Consider the following 26,643-nt stretch of genomic DNA (forward strand, 5'->3'; position numbering starts at 1 on the left):
CTACCCTATGGGTATTAATTTTTTCTTTCACGTCAGAACATGTTTCTTAGGGGGAGTGGGGGTTTCGTCCCCATAGCGGTCGAAACACCCACTCCCCCTATGTAAATACGCCTGTTTCATGAATAAATTATTTATTTTTGTTACAGATTTGTTTCTCTCGTTCTTGAGTATTCTTTTGTTCAGGTATTTAATGTCATGTCAACACAAATATCTATCATTCACGATGGAAGAGCTGAAGCTGAAACATCCTTTTGGAGGTATAGAGTCTGGACCGACTTCTTCGGGTAAAACTAGATTTGTTCATAGACTCATAGCTGAAGAAATGATACATCAGTTTCCTTCAGAAATAGTCTAGTTCTATGGAGTTTATCAACCATTTTATGATCAGATTTCAGGAGTTAAATTCGTTGAAGGATTACCATCGGATTACGAGTCTTATATTGGATCAAAATCTCTTTTTATTATTGACGACCTGATGACCGAACTTGTGGCAATGATAAACGCTTAACTAATTTGTTTATTCGAGGAAGTCACCACAGAAACCTTTCTGTGATATTCATAGTTCAAAATTTCTTTTATAAAGGCAGTCACAGATGCGAGAAATATCTTTGAATGCGCATTACTTGGTATTATTTGAAAACCCGAGTGATAGAAGCCAAGTTCAACATTTAGCTAGACAGATGTATCCGGGTAAACAAGCATTTTTTCAAGATGTTTTTAATGATACCTGTAAGCCAGCTTACGGATACCTAATGATAGACTTGAAACCATATACAGATGAATAATTGCGACTGAGAACCGGTTTTTTTCCATGATGATACTTATTACGCTTACCAGCCTAGATAATTCATTTCGTGTTAAACAGTCGAAGCAGTCACACGTCATGGAGGGTGGTCTCGTTCTAGACTGAAGGATTCCAATGTGAGAGAAACGGTTTTATAAGAATTGGCCTACTTTTCGCTAGACGGCAGTAGTTACGGTACATATACATTCAAACCACCATGGTCTGAACTGAGCAGTAAAGCAAAATCATCAGCTGTTTGGGTGATATCAAACTTGCATCGCATTTCTTGGACTGGTGGTGATTTACCTTATGAAAAATGCTCAGAAATTCTTTCATTTTTATCAGACTCGTATACTGATATTTACTGCAAAGGTCTTGAAAAATGCAAATTCATTGAACGATTAACGGGAAAGCCATGCCATGATCTCATTGGCTATCCTCACTCCCCATACGTAATCCAAAAGTCATTTGTTTTAAACGCGGCTTTAATTTTTCCCACTGCGCACTAGTCAAAGCCGTCAAACATGGTATTTACACTGCTCAAAACAATTAGGGGAGCAAGCAAAAAAGTGAAGAAAACCGTGCGAGAAAGCCACGTATTGGCATACAATGGATAGTACACGCGTATCAATGCGCAATACAGAAAAAAGACTTAAAAAAATTTGGAATTAAGCTTTAATTCTTTGAAAATATGATTTAGGGCAACAATTTGGTTACATGTAAACGATAAAAAAAGTACTGTTTAGACATGATGCATGAGTTTTAATAGGGCGTGTGGTCTCCTCGAACAGCTAAGACTGCTGCACACCTGTTTGCCATGGATGCGATGAGGTTATCGATCAGACTTTGGGGAATACTGTTCCACTCCTGCAAGTCTCGGACAGTAACAGGCCGCCTTGGTCGCGCAGCAATGCGTCGTCTGAGCATGTCCCAAACATGCTCGATTGGATTCAGGTCAGGAGAGCACGCTGGCCATTCCATACGCTGTATTGTTTCAGCTTCAAGCATGTTCTTCACCAGACGAGCTCTATGCGGTCGGGCATTATCATCCTGGAAAACAAAGGAATCTCCAATGGCTCCAGCGTAAGGGATGACATGAGGTCGCAGTATCTCGTCTGCATACCTTTGGGCCGTCAAAGTGCCATTCCGAATGATATGCAGGTCCGTACGTCCGCCTATGCTGATTCCACCGCATACCATCCAACCAGCTCGTCTGTATTGTGACCTTTCACGAACGAATGCGGGGTTATTTCGAGTGCCCCTGTCCCTCCATACCAGAACACGTCGGGTGTCACACCTCCAGACTGAATCGGGACTCGTCTGTAAACAGCACTTGGCTCCAATCATGTTGCTCCCAATCTCGATGTTCAGCAGCCCATCTTCTTCGGGCCGCACAGTGGCGTGGGGTCAACAGAATGCAGACCATTGGCCTACGTGCATAGAGCCCTCCCTCATGAAGCCGATTACGTACTGTTTGGCTGGACACCCTTCGTCCTGTTGCCAAGAGCAACCGTCTTTGCAGCTGCGTAGCATTCTCTGTTCTGTTTCGACGGGCTGTTAACCGTATATACCGGTCATCAGTTGCTGTAGTGGCGCGTGGCCGACCTTGCCCTGGTCGACGTCTAACATTTCGTGTTTCTTGGAATCGATTCCACAGCCTTGCAACAACACTTCTGGCTACTCCAACAGCGTCCGCGACACTACGTTGTGTTTGCCCGGATTCCAGTCTGCCTATAACACGCCATGCCATGGACTCCGGTAAATCCCGTTGTTGAGACATCCTCAAGTCACCTTGTCTGAAAAAAAAAAAATACTGCGCAATCGAATTTCACAGTTACGGCAGTAAAACAGACGTTTCTGCAACATCCCGATTTCTGCCATTATCTCCTTTTTCTGGTTTTTGACGTCATGAACTTTGATTTGCATATGAAGTTTTCTTCTTCCGTTTCCTGCTAGGCTTTAAATTATGGATGATTCATTTTATGTTACTTATCGGTATACATCTTTGCGTAATTTAGTTAAAACCATGTGCTCCCCTAATTGTTTTGAGCAGTGTATATTCGTGAAAGAGGTTTCGACTGTCAGTATCGTTCGAGGTGTACACAGTAAAATTTAGAGACTCTTAAACAGCTAACCTGTTGTAGAGGCAGAAAACGCACTGCTCTGATAAAGAGTAGTAGTAACGGTGTCATATAATCTCTCTGCGAAGTTTGTCTGAAAGTGTTAAAAGGTAATGTTCCTATCACGAAAACTCAGAAAGCCAAACTCACTATAGTTTGTTTCAGGTTAACTTTGCAGTGGAGAGAAAGGTAGAGAGTGTATTCCTTCGCCGCAAAATATAGTTCCCATACATCGGAGGTTTATGATGATCATTTATATAGAATATATCAAATTTTTTTATGATTTTGAAAAAGATACTGATAAAATACCGTTTTGAACCAATGTATATTCGTTTAAAATTTTTAAATTAGAAAAATATTGGTTACCATTATCAAAAATCCATGGCGAGCTCAAGAACATTTTGGCGCGATTTCCAAGAAATTTTTTCCGCCAATATTACTATCGTGCTTTTTTTTTTGATTGCACAGTTATATATATATATAATATCGTCATTTTGTTGAATTTTCCAATAGATACAATTTTTCATTCAGTTTTGCATGTAGTTATAAGCCTACACACCCAGACGAATATTCAGGTTTTTTTTTCTCGCGAAAATAACCTCCAACGAATTCAGATATTCACTCATAGATTGCACATTGCAGGAAGTGTCCCTCTTTCACGACAGCACCGATACCGTTGTGAGAGGCTTTCTTTATGGGTGTAGGTTACGGTTCCAGACCCCCCCTTTTTTATATATCTATTTCTTGCCGTGTTCGTAGGATAGGGGTGGTTTCTGAATTCCAATAGCCGATAGCGGAGGGTGTTGACATAAGTAATGTCTCTTTTTCACCCACACCAACTTCTTCCCCCACAGCAGAGGCTGTTCCTCCAGATGCCCCTTTAGTGTCTCTCCAGATAAATATAAATAAGCAAGAGAGAGAGACCCACAATGGTTTAGGCTTGCAGTGTATTTTTTTTTTCTGTGACAGTTGTATCTTTCTTTTCACCAGAGATAGACACGCTAAAACGTTCTCCGTTCTTTTTGGCAATAATGCATAAAGCACGTTATTGAAAAAGAAGAGGAATTTTGGATTGCAGGTGGCTTGATGGAGCAACAACAATTAATAAGTAATACAGAATCCGATAGTTCTACAACGTCAAGTGAGGATTCCATAGAATGGGAATCCGTGAAAAATGACTAAAACTGTAGTGATAATAAGTGGCATCGACGTATACCGTGCGTTCGGGTGGGTGAGTGACGGAAATTTCATCAAGAAAAGTGAGTAAAAGAATTCTAAATTTTTCCGTATCATTTTTATTATTATTTGGGGCTATTCCCAAATTCAAACGTGAAAACCGGGCTAATAGGAGTTACTAAGATACTTTTTAATAAAAAAAAAAAAAAGATTTCAAAAACCACACTTTATTTTCTGGAAGTATCGACAATGATTTTTTTTTTCATCAGCTAATTTTTTGTTACTAACTGACTGCAATTTTTTCTACAAGCATTACGTTACACGTAAAAAATATTTTTTTCTGCGAGATTGGCGTGAATCAGCCATACCTTACCGAGGCTGTGCATCGATACATAGGTTAAGAGGCTTTCGTTGTCATAGCAACGAGTGATGCGGTTCCCTCGTAGCTTCCTCTTCACTGCAAAGTTAACCTGAAACGGAGCCGTCAAACATGGTATTTATATTCGTGAAAGAGGTTTCGACTGTCAGTAACGTTCGAGGTGTACACAGTAAAATTTAGAGACTCTTAAACAGCTAACCTGTTGTAGAGGCAGAAAACGCACTGCTCTGATAAAGAGTAGTAGCAACGGTGTCATAAAATCTCTCTGCGAAGTTTGTCTGAACGTGTTAAAAGGTAATGTTCCTATTACGAAAACTCAGAAAGCCAAACTCACTAGACACAAGAGGAGTCTGAGAACTTTGTTCATGAAGAATCTACCGTTATATAAAAAACGACGTGTTTTAGTCCAGAGAGGTAACGGCTTTCTCAGCCTGCTTTTACCAGCTGCAATATCCGTTATCTCTTCTCTCGTAAATGGAACACGCTAAAAAATAAGTAATCGTTTCGGTAGATAGACACCTTAATGCTGTTGAACAACAACTAAGTAAGTTAGATGATGATATCAACAGTGTCCTCAAGAAGAAAGGGCTGAGAGATGATGAGAGGAACAGAGCATGAACAAAGATTTGAAAGAAACGGGGTTAACCAAGTGAAATCACGGAACCAGCTTCGCTATTGGTCGGAGGTGTTCCCAAAGGACCACTAACATTGAGGGGCGTCAAATCCAAAGTAAAACTAGTTAAGCTACCGTCAAAAATGACACCTGGTGGCGAAAAAACACCTAGACGGTGAACAAATCCCCCCTTGACTATACACATGATAAAATATTGTATAATATTTTATCATGTGTATATATTGTTTATAATTTTTGTTAATTGCATTTTTAATTGGGTTGCTGTATTTTTAAAATATATGACATCCATATTTTTAGTGGCATCACTATGAACCATGGAAGACAGTTTGACCTTTTCCACAAGTTCACTCTCATGCTTGGCATTCAAAAGACTCGTACTACTGCATACCATCTGGCATCGAATGGTATGGTGGATCTGTTTCACAGTGAGCTCAAAAGTGTCATTTGTTGCCATGCCATGGAGCACTGGACAGAAGTCTTACCCACCATCCTGCTGGGCATTCAGGCAAGTGTCAAGCCAGATATCCAGGCATCTTCTGCCAAACTTGTCTTCGATACACTAATACACCTTCCAGGCTAATTGGCCTTTCCATGATTTCTTTCATCGTTCCAGCACCATGTTGCCATATCCTGAATTTCTGCATATGATCCGTGAGCAGATGGATTTGTTGTGCCTAGTTCTGGCATCATGTCATGGACAACAAGATGTGTTTGTTCACAAAGACTTGGATTCTTCTACCCATGTGTTTTTGCGGCAAGATTGCGTGCACAAACTGCTACAGCAGCCTTATCTAGGACCATTTGAAGTGTACTTCAACAAACGGATAAGATTTATACGTTGCACATTAAAGGTAAAAAAATGGCCCTTACTATTGACCGTCTCAAACCAGTGTTCATAGACTGTCCAAAAACTGCACTCAAATCAGAATCACTGGCCAATAGTTATGTTACAAGACCTGGTAGCATTGTAAGATTTCGTCTGTAAAATATTTTCTTGCACACATTTTTTTTCTTGCAATGTGTTAAGTGTTTTGCTGTTGAATTTTTTTGTATGTATTAATTTGTTACAACTAGTTTTTTCTTTGCATTTGTTTTATTAATAAATTTTTATTAAATATTCTAATAATGTAACTTTGTTTTTTGTATATCATTTTTCAGACTGTGGAGTGATGTGGCGCTGCTTATTTACGCTGCACCGATATTATATTTTTACAGAAGTTTATCTTTCGGTGGCAACAGTATTGTTTTCAAATGTGTATAAATACTCGTTCTGTAATCTCACGATTGCCTTTTGCTTTTCTTTGCCTGCTTGTTATCTAGTTGGTCATGCTGCTAGCAGAGCTATGTCACATCACCTATGTTAATTTTTGTTTTTAATTGAATAATTCATTATATGATTTTAACCAAGTAATAAATGTCAAGTCAACATGAATTTTGAATAGGCCTTCTACTTAAACTGTCTAGTTCATATTTTATCAAGCCCAGTTGAACTGAGTAACAGTTATGTGAAAATAAAAAATACCTTCTGATCTGCCGCATTGCTTCCTGCTGTGAAAAGTATGTAGATCGTGAGAGATAGATGGTTTTTTCTCAGCCCAAGATATCAAGGAAACATATTTCCTGGATATTATGCTGAGGTGAACTCGGAAAATGAAGTCATTTTGCCTCAGCCAGGACTGAAACCCAGAACCTCTTACGAAGATTTTTAACAGCTGGCTGATGTGAAGATATATTTAGGAAAGAGAGAAAAAATTCAGATGCCCATGTGGGGAATGGAACTCATGTCCTTTCACTTTCCGGGTGAACGCCCTAGACCACTAGACTACAGAGGCAACAAATATCTCAATCTTTCCTTGGAGTTTGTATGCACTGAACAGGACCGTACATGGATGGTCGGACCTAACTCAGGCCAAAGCTCACAATTGCTGACACTGCCACCAGATGGCGACTTACCCGAGGATGTCACTCTTTGCTATCCATATGAAAGTTTATAACAGCTGGCTGATGTGAAGATATATTTAGGAAACAGAAAATTCAACTGCCCTTGCGAGGGATCGAGAGCAACTGAGTGCACATGAGCTCCAAGGAAAGATTTAGACATTCAGTGCCTTTGTAGTCTAGTGATCTAGGGTGTTCAACTGGCAAGTAAAAGGACGTTGGATTCTTCCATTAATTTACATAAACAACTGGTCAAAGCAATAGGTCTGTATTAAATATTTTTTGTCTATTAAATATTTCAACACATTACTTTTACAACTTAAACTTTTAATTAATTTCAATTCGAGACAAAATATTTCATTGAGATCTCCGTTCAAAGATTTAATTCAGTCAAGCTATTGTTATCTCATCCGTCACAGTCCATTATCAGCTGTGAATCCAATCTCTTCTCCAGAACCCAGGAACCCTAGTTCAGGTAGTAGACATGGCACAAGTCCAACCAAGACGAAGGAATGAAGCAAGGAACAGACTTCCGAAGTGCAGATCAATGGCAGTCAGCATCCACTAGAAGATCTCCAAAAGTTCAATGAACAGAATGATCACATCGCACAAATGTTGGAAGGTGGAGAAGAACTGGGTGTCACCATCTGCAGCCTCTCTGGGTTTCGCCATTCAGAAACCTACCAGGAGCGTAGCCGCTTGTCAGAGTTGAACTGCAAAAATTATATGTTTCTCAGAAAAATTGAAACTTGATTAAAAACATTTCAACTGGACCAGCAGGGGAAACAATAAGATCTGTTTTAAATCGGATCTAATTCACAACATATTTTAGGTATTAGCTTAACAACCTAAGCAGAGAATGTAGAGATATGTACCTTTCTAGTGATCATTTGATCATTTTTGTCGCACCACGGTCATTTTCTGCACACAAGGGCTAATTAGACCGGGACCTACAATTTATTGCCGATTCCGAACGGCATGGTTGTTTTTTATACTCATCGAGAGGTTGGGGCGCTCACCCCTTGATGGGGGGACTCCCTGTGGTAGCAATTTTTTGCTGCGGTCAAGTCGACGTTTTTTGTTGTACCGCTGTGTCAGGAAAGTTTTCTGACAAGAATGAACCGGGTATCGAACTAGCAACACCTCTAAACATCCTTTGGTACTTTAGGCGAGCATCTTATCGACCGGGCTACCGCGCCCCCCCTTCTAGTGTAAAAGGACAGAAGGTGTACAATGTGTGAATTCGGCTGCTGATTTAGTTATTTCTATTGTAAACATATAGTGATGAGAAAATTTTCAAGTACCAGGCTAATTAAATCATTGTGTTTTTTATTTGAAAAAAAAATCCTTTTGTTTTCAAGTCTTAATTAAAACTAAAATGACCTACTTAAAAAATTAACATGATTTCGTTTTTTCATAATGTGGTATGATTTGGGTAAAGTGCACGATGTACTTTTTAATATGTATAATCTGAGCATTTTTTAAATATATAGTGACTAACCTAATCAAAAGAGGTCAAAATTTTAATTAAAATCTTATGTAATTAAATTCATAAACAAAAATATTTGTTTTTCTTCATATGATTATGGACGTTAAGCGTTTTGCATTAGAACCATGATTGCCTAATAAAACATGATTTAATAGAAAAAAATATTTTTAAAAAAATGAAGCAAAAGAGGATTTCAAAAACACCCTAATAGTATGTATTTCAGGGAAATAAAGGGAGCATTATTAGTTATACATACACATTGTAGAAAAGTAAATTTATCGATAAGGTTTAGATAAGGTTAAAAAGAAGTTAGTGTTCGAAAACTGGTTAAAAATACTTACTGAAACCAGTGTTTGCTATAAGAAATCAACATAGCATGGATAAGCAGCATGAAATTTATGGGACATGGAAAAATTTTGTTATATGAGTGTAAGGTTTTCCCCCGTCGGGAAGGAGCATGAGGAGATTAGAAAGCGTGGGTGGGGGGGAGAAAGGCCCTCGACGGGAAGAGGAAAGAAGCTTGGTGCGTTTTCAGGGTAGTTAGAAAGTGGCTCCTGTGGACTCAGGAGGTAAATTCAAAGGCTCGCTGTAAGCGAGGAGGACGTGTAAATAGTATAATGTTTATTGTTGAAAATTATGATTAAACCAAGTGTTATATATAAAAGTGGCAGTGATTATGATTGTGACAATCAGTCATTGAAAACGAACCCTACAATGAGAAAATTCTTAATATCTTTGTTCGTTATAAGCAAGCTGGCCTGTATAACCTTTGAAAAACTTCCCCTCTTTTACAAGAATCAAATAGTATCATGAAGTTTTCATATTATTAATGCTTGGAGTTCTAATACGCTTTTGAGACAGAGGTTGTTTTCAGTTTATATTTTTTATTAATTGAGTTCTTGATAAAAGTTCTGCTCAACTATTTTGAATGACTTTACTAGCATGGAGTTTGTGTATAAAAAATTTTAGATCAAAATGTGGATCATTTTATTTATTATTTGAGAGAGCAAAAAAAAAAGACTATATAGTTTTAAGACAGGCTATAGAGGCCTATATCCATATTTATTGAAATTTGGAAAAATAACTGACTTGTAGCAAAATGTTGGCTACTCACCATGGGTTTGTCCTGTACCATGGCAAGGATCTTGACCTATGATAGCAACTCTCACCTGCAATTAATACAAACCGGGTTTAAAATTTTCACAACTTGAACATGCCTAGCACTTTACATGTAAAACCTGATATAAAGTAAGCAAATTTGAAAAGATCTATTCAAAAATTCAAGTTAGAATCATGATGGAAATACAAAACTGCCACAGAACTAAAATAACTCACTGCAAAAAAGTTTCAGTATTGTAACATATCCTTCTTCAGATAAATTTTGCAGAAGTATTTGAAGAACATTCACAAGAGTGTATGTTTTCTCATAATAATGATTAAACTGATTTTTAAGATGAGTTGATTTAAACAAGGTTACCTCTTGTGAGGACTTATTTGACTTGAAGAATCTAGTTGAAAGAAAATATGTCCAGCAATTTTGTGAATTCAAAACTTGCAACGGTAATAGACTGGAGTTGGAAGGGACTGTTGAAAAAGCTTTAAGACTTAGTAATGATGAATTAATACAATGATTATATATATATTGCAAAAGAATATGCAAAGAACTAACCAACTTACATAGATTTTAGTTTGTTCAGTAGACATTTATCAAAATATCTTCAATATTTCTACATTATTGTGTAATTACAAATACAAATACAACGCCACAACAGGCAAATTGCCCAACGAGGTGGCTGACTTAAGAACATCATGGATCCCCGAGCCATTTTTTGGAGGCCCTACCTACTACTGCTACACCACACATGCACCCCCCTCCCCGCGGAACCCCCCAACGAAACCCCAACGAATCGGTACATGCGGGAATGTGCGTGTACGTGTAGTGCAACCTGACGTAAAGTTTGTTTCTGTGTAATGCTTGTTATGTGTAGTGCTGTCATCTGCCCCCAGTTTTTCTAACTATGAGTGAAGTGTTATGATTGAATGATTTACCGTTGTAGGACTGTTGCTCTCTGTGGCGAGACTTTTTAACGGGGAGATCGGCTCGCATTTGCGCCTTGAAGTTGGGAACCACAGAAAACCAACTTCAGCCGACCACCACTGTGGGGTTCGAACCCGGATCCTCGCATCACGAGTCCGGCACTATAACCACTCGACCACCACAGCGGCATTCTGTCAACATAATACTCCCCATTCATTGTTTTTTAAGCATTCAGGCTAAATTTTATCAATACCCTTGCAATGATACTGCCCTAGCTGATTTTTTCTCAAGTTTTACCTAGTAAGTGAGAGTTAGAAGAGCCTATGGAAGAAATGTATCAAAATATTTTTTCACGTATTTCATATCTCTTCATATGGAATTTCTTTCCTAATTTCATCTTTGCATCAACCAGTTGTTGAAATCTTTGTTTCAAATTACGCCCATTAGATGACAATCACATTCCTTGACCTTTCTTTCCATTTTAATGCAAAATCCCTATCCAATAAATCTAATTTGCTACACTGTATGATTTCACAACCTTTCACATTCTTCCAATGTAATATTGTGCATGTAAAACTTGGTTCAAGGATAATGATTTTGTTGCACTTGAGAGTTATCATACTCATCACAGGAGATATTGGATTGGATTTTGATTTTTTTGGCGCAAGGACCCTCTAGGTCAAGCTGCGCCAGAACAAATGTCTATGTAAAATCAATACAAGAATTGTTCTTTTCATGTCAAAAGGTAAAAGTAAAAAACGTGAAGCAATGACATGAATTGTAAAAACTATAATTTGTCATAAAAACCAATGGCTTTGATGAATTTAAAAATGTGAGATGCATCGCAATTGTTAGACATAATGTCGCGAATTGAAAGATGATTCTGACCAAAAGCGGTCGTAAAATGATGACGATGATGTGAACAAGTAAAAGCATGAGCAATGGTCAATGGACTTTGACAATGAGGGCACTGTGGTTGACTCTCTCGTAATAACAAATATGATTGTGTGAGGCGACTGTGTCCTATGCGTAACCGGTCAAGCAGAACTTCCTCCTTTCGGTTAGTCCTGCAGCTCCAACGCCAATGGCCAAGTGTGGGCTTGATGGCATGTAATTTGTTATTAATTTGATTGTTCCAATGGTCCTGCCAGCAGCGATGCATCACTTCCAGGAGGATTGAGAAGTGATCACTGGCAGGAACCACAAGGCTATTGTCAATGTTAGTTGTTGTTCGAGCTGCGTTGTCTGCTTTTTCATCCCGGTATTCCAACATGACCTGGTACCCAGTAAAATTTTACTGTGGTACCGTGATGGATGAGGTGATGCAGTTCATGAAAAATGGCATGAATAAATGTGAAAACTAAAAGAACACAGTGCTTGTAATGAGCTGAGAGAGTCGCTATAAATGATGCATCCTCTGTGGCATTTGCGTCGTATATGACGTAGAGCCTGAAGGATTGCGTACAGTTCTGCCAAATAAATAGAGAATGTGTTGGGAAGTTTGAAAGATGTCTCCTCACAGCAGATGTAGGCACAACCGACATGTCCAGGGCTCTCAGAGCTGTCAGTGTATATGGGGAAGTACCTGTTGTACCTACCCCTGTGCCTGAAGAATATCTGTCGATATATGACATCTGCTGTGGTGACTCTAGAGTAAGATGATAATGAAAGAGAGACATCTGGCAGAGACTGCTCCCATGGTGCCAGTTGGCAAGCAACTGGAGCCACACGACTGATGTCTAATCGTAGTTCTTCCACAAGTGCCCTCAAACGAAGACCGTAAGACGGAACACATGAAGGTCAAGCAGCAAACAGTCTATGAAAAGAAGGATTAAAAATGACATGATGAAGTGGATGATCTGGAAAAGACTGCATTTTGATATGATATTTCAAAGAAAGTTGTTGGCTTCATGCAACGAGCTCTTAGTTGCGCAATTTGAGGTTTGAAAGTGAGTTTATTGTCGAATGTGATGCCGAGGAATTTTGTGTTTTCTACAATTGGTATTAGAATATTGTTAAGAGACAGCTGTGGGTCATCATGAAGGTCTCTACGCCTACAAAAGTGCTCAGCGACAGTCTTGTCGGCAGAGAAAGAAAAGCCGTTATCATGAGCCTACTTGCTGATCTTGTTGAGAGCGGTTTGTAATTATCTCTCGGCTGACCTCATAATCACTGATTGATACGATATTAACAGATCATCCACGTAGAGTGCGCCAGTGACTGACAACGGGAGTTAGTTCAACACCCCGTTGAGTCTTAAAATAAAAAGTGTTACACTTAAAATGCTACCTTGAGGTACACCTTGTTCTTGAATTTGGGGAGCTGATAATGTGCTTCCGATCCATACCTGGAAGATGTGGCGAGCCAGAAAGTTCTTAATAAAAATGGGCAAGTTGCCCCGCAGGCCGCAATCATAGAGGTCGGAAAGAATTCCGTGCCTCCAAGTACGGTCGTAGGCCTTCTCTATGTCGAAAAATATGGCTAGCATATGCTCCCTCTTCACAAATGCTTGTCTTATTGATGTCTGAAGGCGTAACAGATTGCATGTTGTGGACCTGAACCATCTAAAGCCGCTTTGATGTTTAGATAAAATATTGTTTACCTCAAGGTAGTGCATAAGGCGATAGTTGACCATGCGTTCCATGAGCTGACATAAACAACTGGTCAAAGCAATAGGTCTGTAACTGTTCGGTTGTTGAGGATTTTTGCCAGGCTTCGGGAATGCAAGAACTATGGCTGCTCGCCAGGTGTCAGGAAATGAATGACTGACCCAGATCCGATTAAATAACATGAGTAAATGTGACAGTGATTCTGGTGAGAGATGCCGAATCATGGAATAATGAATGGCATCGGGCCCTACAGCTGAGTCAGGACTTCGCTGCAAGGCCGTCGGCAGTTCATGAAGGGTGAATAATGAATTGTACCCCTCCGGTGTAAAAGGCCAGAAGGTGTACGATGTACGTTTGGGCGATGATTTAATGGGATGAAACAAAGGGGGATAGTTCGCATCACTGGAGACAGTGGCGAAATGGGCGGCGATGGTATCCGCAATATCCCTCACATCGCTGATGATAGTGCCATTGGTGTTTAAAATAGTGATCGGATGAGACTGATAATGACCATTGATTTTTCGGGTCCGGTCCCAAATGACTTTAGATGAAGTAGATGAATTGATTCCCGTGGTAAACTTGTGCCAGGACTCGCGTTGAGCCTGGCGTCTGGTTGTTCTCGCTATCGCCTTTGCTTTTAAAAATGCCAACTTGTTGTCATGGGTAGGATACCGCCGGAACCTACTCCATGCTTTCTTTTGTGCTTTAATCGTAAGATTACATTCGTGGTTCCACCAAGGTTTAGGAAATTTAGGAAGTTTCGAGGAGACTTTGGGTATTGTTTCATTTGCTGCAGAGATGATACAACTGGTCACAAGGTCGACACAATGGTCGACGTCGGGTTGTGAAACCATATCCTCCGTGATTTCTGCCTTGACCATGAAGTCTGCCCATTGGGCGGCCACAAGCTTCCACCGAGGAGGACCCTCAGGTAAGCTATGGCGTCGATCAAGGCACTTAACCACTAGAGGAAAATGATTGCTCCCATGGAGGTCCGGATCAACCGACCAGGACCAGTTAGGCAAGAGTGAAGGTGAGCATAATGATAAATCTATTGCAGTGAAACTATTGTTTGGGGCATGGAAATGAGTGAAACTGCCATCATTCATGATGGTAAGGTCCATGTCATCTAACAGTCATTCAACCATTTCCCCACGAGGGGCGTTGCTGTTAGAACCCCAAATCATGTTATGTGCATTAAAGTCTCCAAGAAGAAAAAATGGTGGTGGTAATTGATCAATCAGTTCTTCTAGATCTATCTGTAAGATGGTGTCATTTGGTGGCAAATAAATGGAACAGATGGTAATTCTTAGGCCTGTAGAGATTTCCACCGCGATGGCTTGCAGGTTCGTGCGCAGCGTTAAAACGCGCGACCACACGTGATGTGGAACCAGAAGAGCAACACCGCAGCAGGCTCTACTCCTGTCATCGTAATCAATACGAAACAGGGAATGTCGCCTGATGTTCCATGTCTCCGAGGGCTTCGTGAAAGTTTCCTGGAGTGCCACGCAAACAGGATGATAGCGATTGATTAAATCCTTTAGATCTTCGTAATTAGATCTAAGACCACGAATGTTCCATTGAATAATGTTGGCCATAAATTTTAAATAGATGTAGACGGTTCAAGGTCCTTGAACTTATTTCGGTCTAATTTCCGGCGAGTACCACCGGATTCTGGCGGATTATCGAGATCCATGTCACCAATTGATTTGTCATCAAGCAGTGACATGTTTTGTACTGTAGGGTTCTTCTTTGCTCTCTGAATGGCTTTTCTTGAATATCCGGTCTTGAATAGTTTTATTTTAGATTTATTTCCAGCATTGATTTTTGGCTTAGTAGCTGTAGTTACTTTGAATGTGTTCGCTGTTGCTTTTCCTGCTTCTTCGGAGGTGGTGGACTCCTAACAGCAGCCACAACTATTACATGGTTGGTTAGATGATGTTTGAGTGGATGTATCAGCTATGGGTTCGGCCTGAGTTGTTACAGATGCTTTGGTGACATTGTTAGTCTTATTAGCTGTTGATGGATTTGTTACCATATTAGAGTATGATGTACTAGCTATTGGAGTTTGGTTAGGGATTACACGACGGCGTGCTTCAATATATGAGATGTTATTAAGGACCTTGATCTTCTGGATCTCTTTTTCTTCATTCCATTCGGACATTTCCTGTCAAATGCGGGGTGATTGCCACCGCAATTGATGCACTTAAATGATGTTGAAGTGCAGTTGTCCGAAATGTGGTCCCTCTCACCGCACTTTGCGCAGGTGGGTTGACTACGGCACGCCATTCGTGAGTGACAGAATTTTTGGCAGTTGAAGCATCTTACAGGGTTAGGTATGTATTGCCGGATATGGAGGTTATAATAACAGATTTTGACATTTTTTCGGCAATGTTGGGGATGAAAATGTGAGAATTATATTTCGTGATGGAGCTAGATTGCCATCTTTGCGGCTCATGATATGTTTGGCAGATGTTACGCCTTGAGACGCTAGCTCCTGGGTTAGTTCATCTTCATCCATGTTAATTAAGTTAGGGTCTGAGATGACGCCACGTGAATAATTCAGCGTGGGATGGATTTTGACTGTTATGGGAATGTCTCCGAGAGATGTGAGCTTTTGAATTAGTTCGGCTTGTCTGGGAGTGTTGGTTTCGATGGGAAGGTCTCCTGAACGAAGAGCCTTCACTGATTTTAAAGTTCCAACTGCGCCATAGAGAGCTTTATCTATCAAGAATGGTGATACTTTTGAACTTTTGACAGCTGTTTATCGTTATCAGAACTGTGCAAGAAGAAGAATGAGACAGTAGATAAATTTGAAGAAGCGGTTTCTGTGACAATAGTTTCACTAAGTGCAGTTCTTTGACGTTTTGGTGCATTTTTTGTTTTTCCCATATTTGAATGGATATTGTTCCACTCTCACCCACCATGCCCACCATGGAGCCCTACGAGGGGACGCGCCCACGTAACCGGTGAAGGTTAGTAGCAACGTCAGGTTAGGTGAGAGCTATACACCACCAAAGCAGGCGAGCAGACGTGTTCAAGATCCAAGATCGTCGTGAAGCAGCACCAACAAACCTCAACGACGTCCGGCAGGCCCGGCCCCTCTACCTGCCCAGTAGTGTAACCCCTTCAGCCACCGAGGCGACCACAGCCGATTGACCTGGACGGTGCTAATCCAAGCCTCCCGTTTCGGCTGAATCCGAGGCCAAAGCTAGCGCATCAGGCTAACCAGGATCCCCATCTCCAGCCTTACGGGTCTCCACGCACGCCAAACACGCAGGTAGACAGCGTCCCAGATGGAGCATACGCTAGAAGCAATGCCCCATCCAGGAGGACCCCTCCCCGCCGGAGCGGGGCCCACAATGAGGGGTTGGACACAGAAGACAAACATGTACAGGACGAAACGAGACGCAAGACATGTACTGCAAGATGTGTAGAAATAAACATGTAATTTGGGCTATTGAAGGTGAAGTATATGAGCACAAAAAGCGATGACAATGACGTGTGATAGATTTGGCGTTACCCAGAGTGCACCACGAGGAGGCCTATCACATTACACCCCGTAAATGTGACAGTGATTCTGGTGAGAGATGTCGAATCATGGAATAATGAATGGCATCGGGCCCTACAGCTGAGTCAGGACTTCGTTGCAAGGCCGTCGTCAGTTCATGAAGGGTGAACAATGAATTGCACCCCTCCAGTGTAAAAGGCCGGAAGGTGTACAATGTACGTTCGGCCGATGATTTAATGGGATGAAACGATGGGGGATAGTTCGCATCGCTGGAAACAGCGGCGAAATGGGCGACGATGGTGTCCGCAACATCCCTCACATCGCTGATGATAGTGCCATTGATATTTAAAATGTTGATAGGATGAGACTGATAATGACCACTGATTTTTCGGATCCGGTCCCAAATGATTTTGGATGAAGTTGATGAATTGATTCCCGTGGTAAACTTGTGCCAGGACTCGCGTTGAGCCTGGCACCTGGTTCTTCTCGCTATCTCCTTTGCTTTTAAAAATACCAACTTGTTTTCATGGGTAGGATACCGCCGGAACCTACTCCATGCTTTCTTTTGTACTTTAATCGTAAGATTGCATTTGTGGTTCCACCAAGGTTTAGGAAAATTAGGAAGTTTCTAGGAGACTTTGGGTATTGTTTCATTGGCTGCTGAGATCATGCAACTGGTCACAAGGTCAACACAGTGGTTGACATCGGGTTGTGAGACCATATCATCTGTGATTTCTGCCCTGACCGTGAACTCGGCCCATCGGGATGCCACAAGCTTCCACCGAGGAGGACCCTCAGGTAAGCTATGGCGTCGATCAAGGCACTTAACCACTAGAGGAAAATGATTGCTCCCATGGAGTTCTGAATCAACCTACCAGGAGCAGTTGGGCAAGAGTGAAGGTGAGCATAACGATGAAACTATTGTTTGGGGCATGGAAATGAGTGAAACTACCATCATTTATGATGGCGAGGTCCATTTTGTCTAACAGCCATTCGACCATTTCCCAAGAGGGGTGTTGCTGTTAGAACCCCAAATCATATTATGAGCATTAAAGTCTCCTAGAAGAAAAAAATGGTGGAGGTAATTGATTAATCAGATCTTCTAGATCTCTCTGTAAGATGGTGTCATTTGGTGGCAAATAACAAATAAATAGAACAGATGGTAATTCTTAAGCTGTAACGTATCGGGATCCGATCCCTCTACGTTAATGGTGATCTTGTCGTTATGTGGGAAATTCCTTCTTATTTTAGACCCCAGGGACCTCTCAGATACCGGAAACCACCCGAGGACCCACTGGCGAACCGGTAAGGGCCAGAGTGTTCGATTAGTTCGGCAGTCGGCGGGTGGGGTCTTTCGGCTGTCGAACGAGAACGGGCCAGAGGTCGGGCTACTGATGTCCCAAATAAATTAATTTCCCTCATGACGACGATGCCGCTATTTTCGTGGAGGGGTTTGATCCAATATATGTATAGTTGGGCGAGGCTTAGCCCAGTTTAAATTATTTTTATCGAAGAACCTCCCGGGGGAGTTATTGCAAGTCTCGTTGTGCGGATACGAAAATATAGTGTACTCACTTATTTTCGGCGGGGGGCTGCAGACCTCCGTCGGAACAATTCATTTCATATTGTTATGTTAGTAATGTTTACATAATCGGGAGAGTCTGATCAGCTCTCCGGATTATGTCATGTTGCCAGATTTCAATGTAATTAAATTGTAATGTTTATAATAGTGACGCATGAATATGCAAATTCGATAATTTTGTTGAGGCGAAAAGGCCATGCGAGGACATGTGGTCCCAAACTTCTTGTAAAAGGGGAGTATAAATTCCTCCCTCTTTGTCTCTCACATTGCGTTCGTCTAATCTTGTTCTGTTCAACTGAAGCCCTCTAGTAGGACGGTTCACCGTCTTACTACCGTATCTATTGGCCTTAGGCTGAATTGTTAAAATGCAATAATCTACATTATTTGAATCCGTTTTCCGGCAGGTCCGGAATCAAAATATAAAACAATCTTCACAGTCAAAGTTCTTCATTGCTGATCGAGGTGGTCCGGCCTCAACCCCCCCGGAGCTGATCAAGGTGGTTCGGCCCTCAACCGAGAGGCCCCCGGAGCTGATCAAGGTGGTTCGGCCCTCAACCGAAAGGCCCCCTGTAGCTGATCAAGGTGGTTCGGCCCTTAACCAAGAGGCCCCCCGGAGCTGAGCAAGGTGGTCCGGCCCTCAACCGAGAGGCCCCCAGGAACTGATCAAGGTGTTCCGGTTCTCAACTGAGAAAACTCCTCTGGTATTTACGGAAAAGCTAACAACATCGGATGTCCGATCGCTGCACAGGTTGACTGTTGTTGATCATCAATTGGTGAGCCAGTATCTTTACTGCTAACGTCAAATAGAGGGCTCCAAGATATACTAATCCATTGTTAAAATTAACTAACCCATATAATTAATTGAATAAATAATAATATTTCATGCGAAAGTTTGTTTCTAATCATTTTCCACTTGTCGTTTGCCACTTTATTGCTGGATATTTCGAACCGGGCAAGCAACTCCCATAAGGGACATTGCAAAGCCTGTAGAAATTTCCACAGCGATGGCTTGCAGGTTCGTGCGCAGCATTATACGCGCGATGACACGTGGAATCCAGCAGAGCAACAGCAGCCACAACTATTACACAGTTGGTTAGATGATGATGTTTGAGTTGATGTGTCAGCTATTGGTTCAGTCTTTGTTACAGATGCTTTGGTGACAGTATTAGTCTTATTAGCTGACGATGGATTTGTTACCATATTAGAGTATGATCTAGTACCTATTGGAGTTTGGTTAGAGGTTATACGACGGCGTGCTTCAATATATGAGATGTTATTTAGGACCTTGATCTTCTGGATCTCTTTTTCTTCATTCCATTTCGGACATTTCCTGTCAAATGTGGGGTGATTGCCACCGCAATTGACGCACTTGAATGGTGAATTAGTGCAGTTGTCCGAAATGTGGTCCCTCTCACCGCACTTTACGCAGGTGGGTTGACTACGGCACGCCATTCGTGAGTGACCGAATTTTTGGCAGTTGAAGCATCTAACAGGGTTAGGAATGTATGGCCGGATATGGAGGTTATAATAACCGATTTTGACATCTTTCGGCAATGTTGGGGATGAAAATGTCAGAATTATATTTCGTGATGGAGCTAGATTGTCATCTTTGCGGCTCATGATATGCTTGGTAGATGCTACGCCTTGAGATGCCAGCTCTTCTGTTAGTAGTTCTTCATCCATGTTAATCAAGTTAGTATCTGAAATGACACCACGTGAATAATTCAACGTGGGATGGATTTTGACGGTTATGGGAATGTTTGCAAGAGATGTGAGCTTTTGAACAAGTTCGGATTGTTTGGGAGTGCTAGTTTCAATCAGAAGGTCTCCTGAACGAAGGGCCTTCACTGATTTTAATGTGCCTACTGTGCCACAGAGAGCTTTGTCTATTAAGAATGGAGATACCTTAGCCAGCTGTTTATCGGTGTCAGAAGAATGCAGGAAGAAAAATGAGATGACAGGAGCAGGTTCAGTGACAATTGTTTCACTCATAGCTATTCGTTGACCTTTTGGTGCATTTTGTGTTTTCCTCATTTTGGAGATAATGTGTTCGGCCCCTACCGACCGTGCCCACCATGGAGCCCTACAAGGGGACGCGCACACGTAACTGATGAAGGTTAGTGGCAACGGCAGGTTAGGTAGGAACTATACACCACCGAAACAGGCGAGCAGACGCGTTCAACAACATAGCAACATGGGGATATTGCTATGTATTTTTTAAATAAATTTAGAGATTTTAATTTGAGCTAGAACCTATGTAAATCTGATCCAACATGTCAATTGACTGTTATTGAATATACTAACATTCCAATTACTACAACATACTGACCACTTCATTTATTGAATACTTAAATATATTATGAGGGGTCTGTCCAGACTTTTTTTTGTAAGGTTCTGTTTTTGTGAAAATTTTCCTTATTTTCAAGAAAAGTAAATATTTTTGTTGAAACAATCTAGTTAATTTATTGCAAAAGAAATGAAATGACAAATTTATGGTTCCATTAGTCTGCATTTTGTGAAGGGTATAGAAAACTGACCTGTGAATTTTGCTGGACCTGATTATTTTTATATTCTTTACATTCCTGTAAGTTTGTAAACATTGTTTTGGAGACTTGAAGATTAATGCACTTGTCCCATCGAATGAAACCTGTTGCACTCTTGTTGGCATTGTTGAATGCTGTAACTGTAACATTATTATCAAACTACTTGAATAACGCCTACTTCTTAAACAGGCTTAAATCTTAGCATTACTAACTCACATACTGTCCTTTTTATTAAAATTATGTTTTTTATTAATGATAATAATATGAACTTACATCATGAATATCACATAATGTCCAAGTGTATACCTTGTCCAATGGTGGATAGACTGTGTAATTTTCTTTGGTGAACTTACAACTACTGATCTAAATAAGTTTAAAAAGTATAAGGTACATATATTATTAAAATACATGCATCACAACTAGATATACTAAGTGGTCATTTTAACGCTTTGGACCATTAGAAGTCAATCTCGGGTGTATTTCTCATAATTTGAAAATTTAATTTGATGAATTTTAACAATTTATTGAAAAAAAAATCTTTTGGTTTGAAAATGAAAATAAGTCACTACATTGAATATTAAGAACTATGTTTACCTCAAATAACAGAGTGGTAATTTCAACTGCAGTTGAAAATTTGGAACTTTATCCAGAACTTTCAGCTTTCAAGTATATACTATGCATAATTTTATTACATATACAGTAGACTCTCACTAAACCAGCACATATCAGAGCATGGTGTCTTGGATACTTGGAAGTTAACTGAAAAAAACCTATTTAAATATAAATTTCTGTGCACAGACATAGAGTGACATGTTTTCCCTTTCGATGGCTCTAAGAAAACCCGCCTAAAAAAACTAGATGACTGGATAGACTAGACTAGCATACGGGCAGGTTATCGAGAGTCTACTGTAACTGTTTGTTCTTTCTTTTAAAAATAGGTTATAAAACCCTCCATGTTTGCTTACCTTTTAGAAGCAAGAAAACATACAGGGTTTTAAAAAAAGGGATTGTCCAATTTTCAACAGAGCCATCCTTATGGGTAAACAATAGATGTAGTTGCACTGTGTCTCATACTCAAGAATGGAAATGAAAAAGACATTTTTCTCGCTTTTTAGAATACAATACTCACCCACTAATAAAAATTACGGTTGATAAAATTAGTCAATTCATAAAATCAAATACTGATAACAAAATCAAATTAATACCAATCACATGATTAAATTTCCAACACCACCACTTTAAATAATAAAAACATTTTTAAAATGAATTTCATACAAAAGTCCAAAATTGTTTGATCAGCGGATGTCTCAGTAACCATTGACTTTAGAGGTATACTTCCAATAAAATCCAATTGCTAATAAATAGAATAGCTTACCACCTAGGGGTAGTAAATTATAACAGAATTGACACGTTAAAAACTGACATGTTAAAAAAAGTGACTGAATTTCATATTTATGGCTTCAGCGATTTCGGCTTGGTGATGATTGCACCTTATAACCCCCATTATGGGGTTGAATTTTGAAAAACCCCTTCTCAGTGAGTCTCTACATTACAATCAAAAAATACTGACCAAATTTCATATTCATAGCTTCAGCAGTTTCGGTTTGGCGTGATTTCTACATATGAGCCCCCCCCCCTTATGGGTCGTATTTTGATAAACCCCTTTTTAGTTAGTCTTGAAATAAACGTATTTGATATCTTTAAGCCATGAAATAAAACTACTGACCGAATTTCATGAATATAGCTTCAGTGGTTTTCGCTGTTACTCTGGTTTAAGAATTATATTTTAGTATCATGAAGTACATGCTAAATTAATCTTATTAATCAAAGTATGAGCTGTTTTACAAAAGCATTTAACCAGTCATCTGGCCAATTAACTTCCCTGTATGCTACCATGGCCAAATGACTGGCTAAAACATCTGCCTAATACCCTATTGTTTGCTGGATTGTATTATCCAAGAGGGTAATATCACTCTCCACTATCCATAAGATAGTTTTAACAGCTGGCAGATGCGAAGATGAATTCAGCGAAGAACGAAAATTCAACTGGCGTTGCGGGGAATCCTACCCACATCCTCTCACTTACCGGATGAGTGCACTAGACCACTACACTACAAGGGCAACAAACCTCAATCTTTCCTTAGAGCTCATGTGCACTGAACGGGACTGCACATAATGGTTGGACATAACTTGGGCAAAAGCTAACAATTGTTATCCAGTTTAGACCTGGTGGAAGAATTTGTTTAGATCCTTTCAGGTCACAAATAGTATGTGTGTTTTTTTCTATTTTTTGTGTAATTTATATCAATTGTTTTTTTAATTATGTTCTGCTGTGTTCCTGTATTATTAGGTGTCATGTCTTTCAAATGGGAAAAAAAATTGCTGACACTGTCACCAGATGGTAACTTATCCAAGGATGCTTAAAGAAAGATGGACCTCATTCCTGTGGCCCCCTTGCGAACATGAATAATTTTTTACTCCCCCTTCCTTTCTCTCCCCTCCCCCCGTTTTCTCATTAGAAGATAGTTATTCAAAAATTGTCTGAAGTTTAAATATTTTTGAATTTAATTTGATTAATTTTTAATTTATGAAAATAACGAAAAAGCAAAATAAACATAATAGAATACAGTAAAAATAAAATAAATCCCTTGGGGTCACAAAGTGTCTGTATCATCGTAATGTTACTTTTTGTGAAGTTCATTGTTTTGTGTTTTTCTCAGTTTGATTTGTATGTTTTATGTGTTGTGTCAGTCCAATTAAAAAAAAAATATTTTTATAATCAATGTAAACTCTGCGCTTGAAGACGGCACAATGTCATCAAGTTACTGTACTGGATGAAATTTGTATTATTTCCAAATTAGTTTTTTTTGTGTGTAAATGGTTATGGTTTCATTGAGAAATGTCAGTTGTAGCTTCGAAAATATGCATTCTTATAATGATAAAAATCGCAAAAAGTGGTAGCAAGCAGAATAAAATTAATAAAACATTAATTTTATTCTTTTCATGTGGATAAAAGTAGTAATGAGGGAGTAGCCACACAAATGAATCACAATTGAAAAGTTCAACCTTCCACATCGTTTTCAAGAATAATACATGTATCAAGGATATAGGTTCATGTTGTAGCCCTATTATGAATTTTAAAAAATGAACTAAAATACGTGTGAAAATTTTTTAAATATTTGTTTGAACCATTCATTCCAGAGAAATCATGTACACAGTGACAAAACTGTTTGTGTGAACATAATAATGATTCATTATCAGGATTTCAAGCCCATCGGAAAATATAAACAGATTTTCAAATAAGAAAATTATCAGTTTGTTGACTTCAATTTCGATACGGTCAATATCTGGTATTTCATTGGATGACAAGCTACCTTCAAGTGCCTTTTGGTTCATAATGTGACCGCTCTCTCGCAGGCGAACGAAGCAACGTGCGTGTTGGCTTAAGCACAACACAATATTTCACATAACAGTCCGTACTATATTTAATATACAGGGAGCATAAGTAACGGCTTAAGCACAACACAATATTTCACATAACAGTCCGTACTATATTTAATATACAGGGAGCATAAGTAACGGGGCATATGGCATTTTACTGGCAAACCATTGGTTCTAGAGGCATACTTCCAGTTGGCAAAACTTCCCGAATAATGTGTAGTACTCAGATATTTGATTCTTGTTGCCAGGGGTTACATAGTTATTAAAATAAAAATATTAACTTTTTATATGGACACCCTGTGCCCCAAAACCCAATTGGAAAGTTGTTTTTTTTATTTCCCGGTCTCCCACAAAAAAATTCAACGTGTCCAAGTTCAAATTTTCACTGAGATATTCGAAGAAAGTTGGAAAAAAACAGCATTAAATGAGGGGAAACCATTTTACCTGCATTTAATGCTGTTCTTCCCAAATTTCCTCAATTTTTTGAATTCGCATATCTCTGTGAATATTGCACTTAGAAACATGAAATTATTTTAGTTGGCATCGGGAAAGACAGAGCAACAACTTCTTAATTGGGTTCTTTGGCACACTGGGACGGTATAAAAAGTTGCTTTTTTTATTTTATAGCTATACAACCCCTTACAACATGAATGACATATCTGAGTTGGACACGTGATTTCGATACTTTTTCTAATTGGGTATGTCTCTAACACTAATGGCTCACCAGTAAAGTGCCATACACCCTGTTACCCATGTAGCCTCCAAATACACGTAAAAAAATAGCTTGAGACGAAATACAGTCGACTCTCATTTTAATAAATACCATTATAACGAGAAAAATATTGTTTTAACGAAAACTTTTCTGATTTCTCAGATAGGTTTACATAGGAACAATATAAAAATCTGGAATTCCTTTGTAACAAAATTTCGTTATTACGAAGTGATTTCTCGGGTCTCTTGGAGTTCCGGTCTAATGGGGTTTGACCAAAGCGTATTAATAAAGGGTCTTTAATACGCTTTGGGTTTGACTGTATTTCCCCCAAAAAAAATCTGACATTTTTGCAGTAAAGTAATTCAACTTCGGCAATTTGATCTGAAAACAGTCCTTTTTATAATGATTATGTCCTTTTTACTTTTATAAATTTAGGTTGGGCGTAAATGCCTAGAAATTCCACTTGTGCGCAAGGGGATTCATGCCTCACTCTCAGTTTTACGACAAAATTTCAAATTTATGAGATGTTTGACTACGGGCATAATTAATCTTTATATATATAGCTTTCAAAATTAAAATATTTCATTTATACGAAACACAATTTCAATTATTTGACATTTTCATTTTGATTCGAACTCCAAATCTTTGCCATTTAGACATAATTTGTAACTATCAAATCCAAGCAGTTTTTGCAGATTGTGAAAACGCATCGCTGAATTGGTTTTTCATGCGTATTATCAACACTAAAAACCATAAATTTTAGGTTGACAGATACAAAGAGGCGCATTGAGCGGTTTATGGACATTTCAAAGTGAAGACTTACGTGAGAATTTATTAATTTTTTAGAAATCAGCAGATGCAATGAGTCTCTAATAAACAGATTTAAATTGCGGCTTTTGTCATACGCCTTTTTAGAATATTTTTTCTAATGTCCACAACATTGTTCTTGCAGGATAGGAAAATTGCATTGAAATTATTTAGAATGCTGCAGGCCAGCAGTAAGGCAGTTAAAAGGAAAAATTACTGTATCGATTAAAAAAACTTTAAAGATGTGGTGCCAATCTTGGAGGAAGTCCCAATCCCAAGGGGCGGCTCGAGCGTACCTGCCGCCTGGGTAACCTTTATCTTGAAAAGAAAATAGCATTCAGTGAGTATAAATGTGGACATGTGCCGCCCCTACTGGCGACCCTGACAGGAGGCTGATAGGGCTTCGGTGAAGGGCACCTGGAGATAAAACTGATTTTTTTTCAGAAGAAAGCTGTGCATAATTGTTTACTGTGCAAAATATGTGTGCCCATACATCCTGCTTTTGAAGTAGAAAATGTTTTGTCTGTTTTTTGTTCTAGAATTATTTTACCATTCATAATAATTGCCAGATAACTTAATCCTTGAAAGAGCACTTATTTTTGCGAGCCATCATCACTTATCCTGTAAAGATGATATTTAACGGGGTAATTTTTATTAAGAAAATTTTTTCAAAGATGTTTCTGGTATTCCAGGGGCCGGACAAGTGAAAAACCAAAATTTTCCTTTGCCTTCATTTGACTATTGTGGATCAAATTCTGAGTGAGTGTATGGACTCCTAGGCTGGGATCTTTTGCAGGCTTCCTCCCAGTCAGATTTCTTATGACTCCTTCTATAGTTAATTTATAGCCTGAAAAAGCCAAAAAATCATGAGAATTATCCC

The 26,643-nt window shown here is 39.4% G+C and overlaps 1 protein-coding gene across 4 annotated transcripts in view; it reads right to left on the reverse strand.

Annotated features, from left to right (window-relative positions):
* Positions 1–7,345: 7,345 nt before the first annotated feature.
* LOC149074070 (uracil-DNA glycosylase-like) overlaps positions 7,346–26,643 on the reverse strand; it is a 77,510-nt gene continuing 58,212 nt past the window's right edge. For 2 of the 4 annotated variants that reach the window (XM_089246832.1, XM_089246831.1), the window contains 3 exons: positions 21,077–21,166; positions 9,635–9,689; positions 7,656–7,744 (listed from right to left, as the gene is read on the reverse strand). In XM_089246832.1, coding sequence (XP_089102958.1) covers positions 7,734–7,744; positions 9,635–9,689; positions 21,077–21,166 — 156 coding nt within the window. In that variant the 3' untranslated portion in view covers positions 7,656–7,733. Of the gene's footprint in view, positions 7,745–9,634; positions 9,690–21,076; positions 21,167–26,643 lie in introns of all 4 variants that reach the window. The other 2 variants (XM_089246830.1, XM_089246829.1) reach the window with 2 other exon arrangements.

The sequence above is a fragment of the Pholcus phalangioides genome, unplaced genomic scaffold (genome assembly GCF_987345545.1).
Source record: "Pholcus phalangioides strain wild (caught in Gottingen) unplaced genomic scaffold, Ppha-v1.0 ptg000017l_1, whole genome shotgun sequence".
Taxonomy (NCBI): Eukaryota; Metazoa; Arthropoda; class Arachnida; order Araneae; family Pholcidae; genus Pholcus; species Pholcus phalangioides.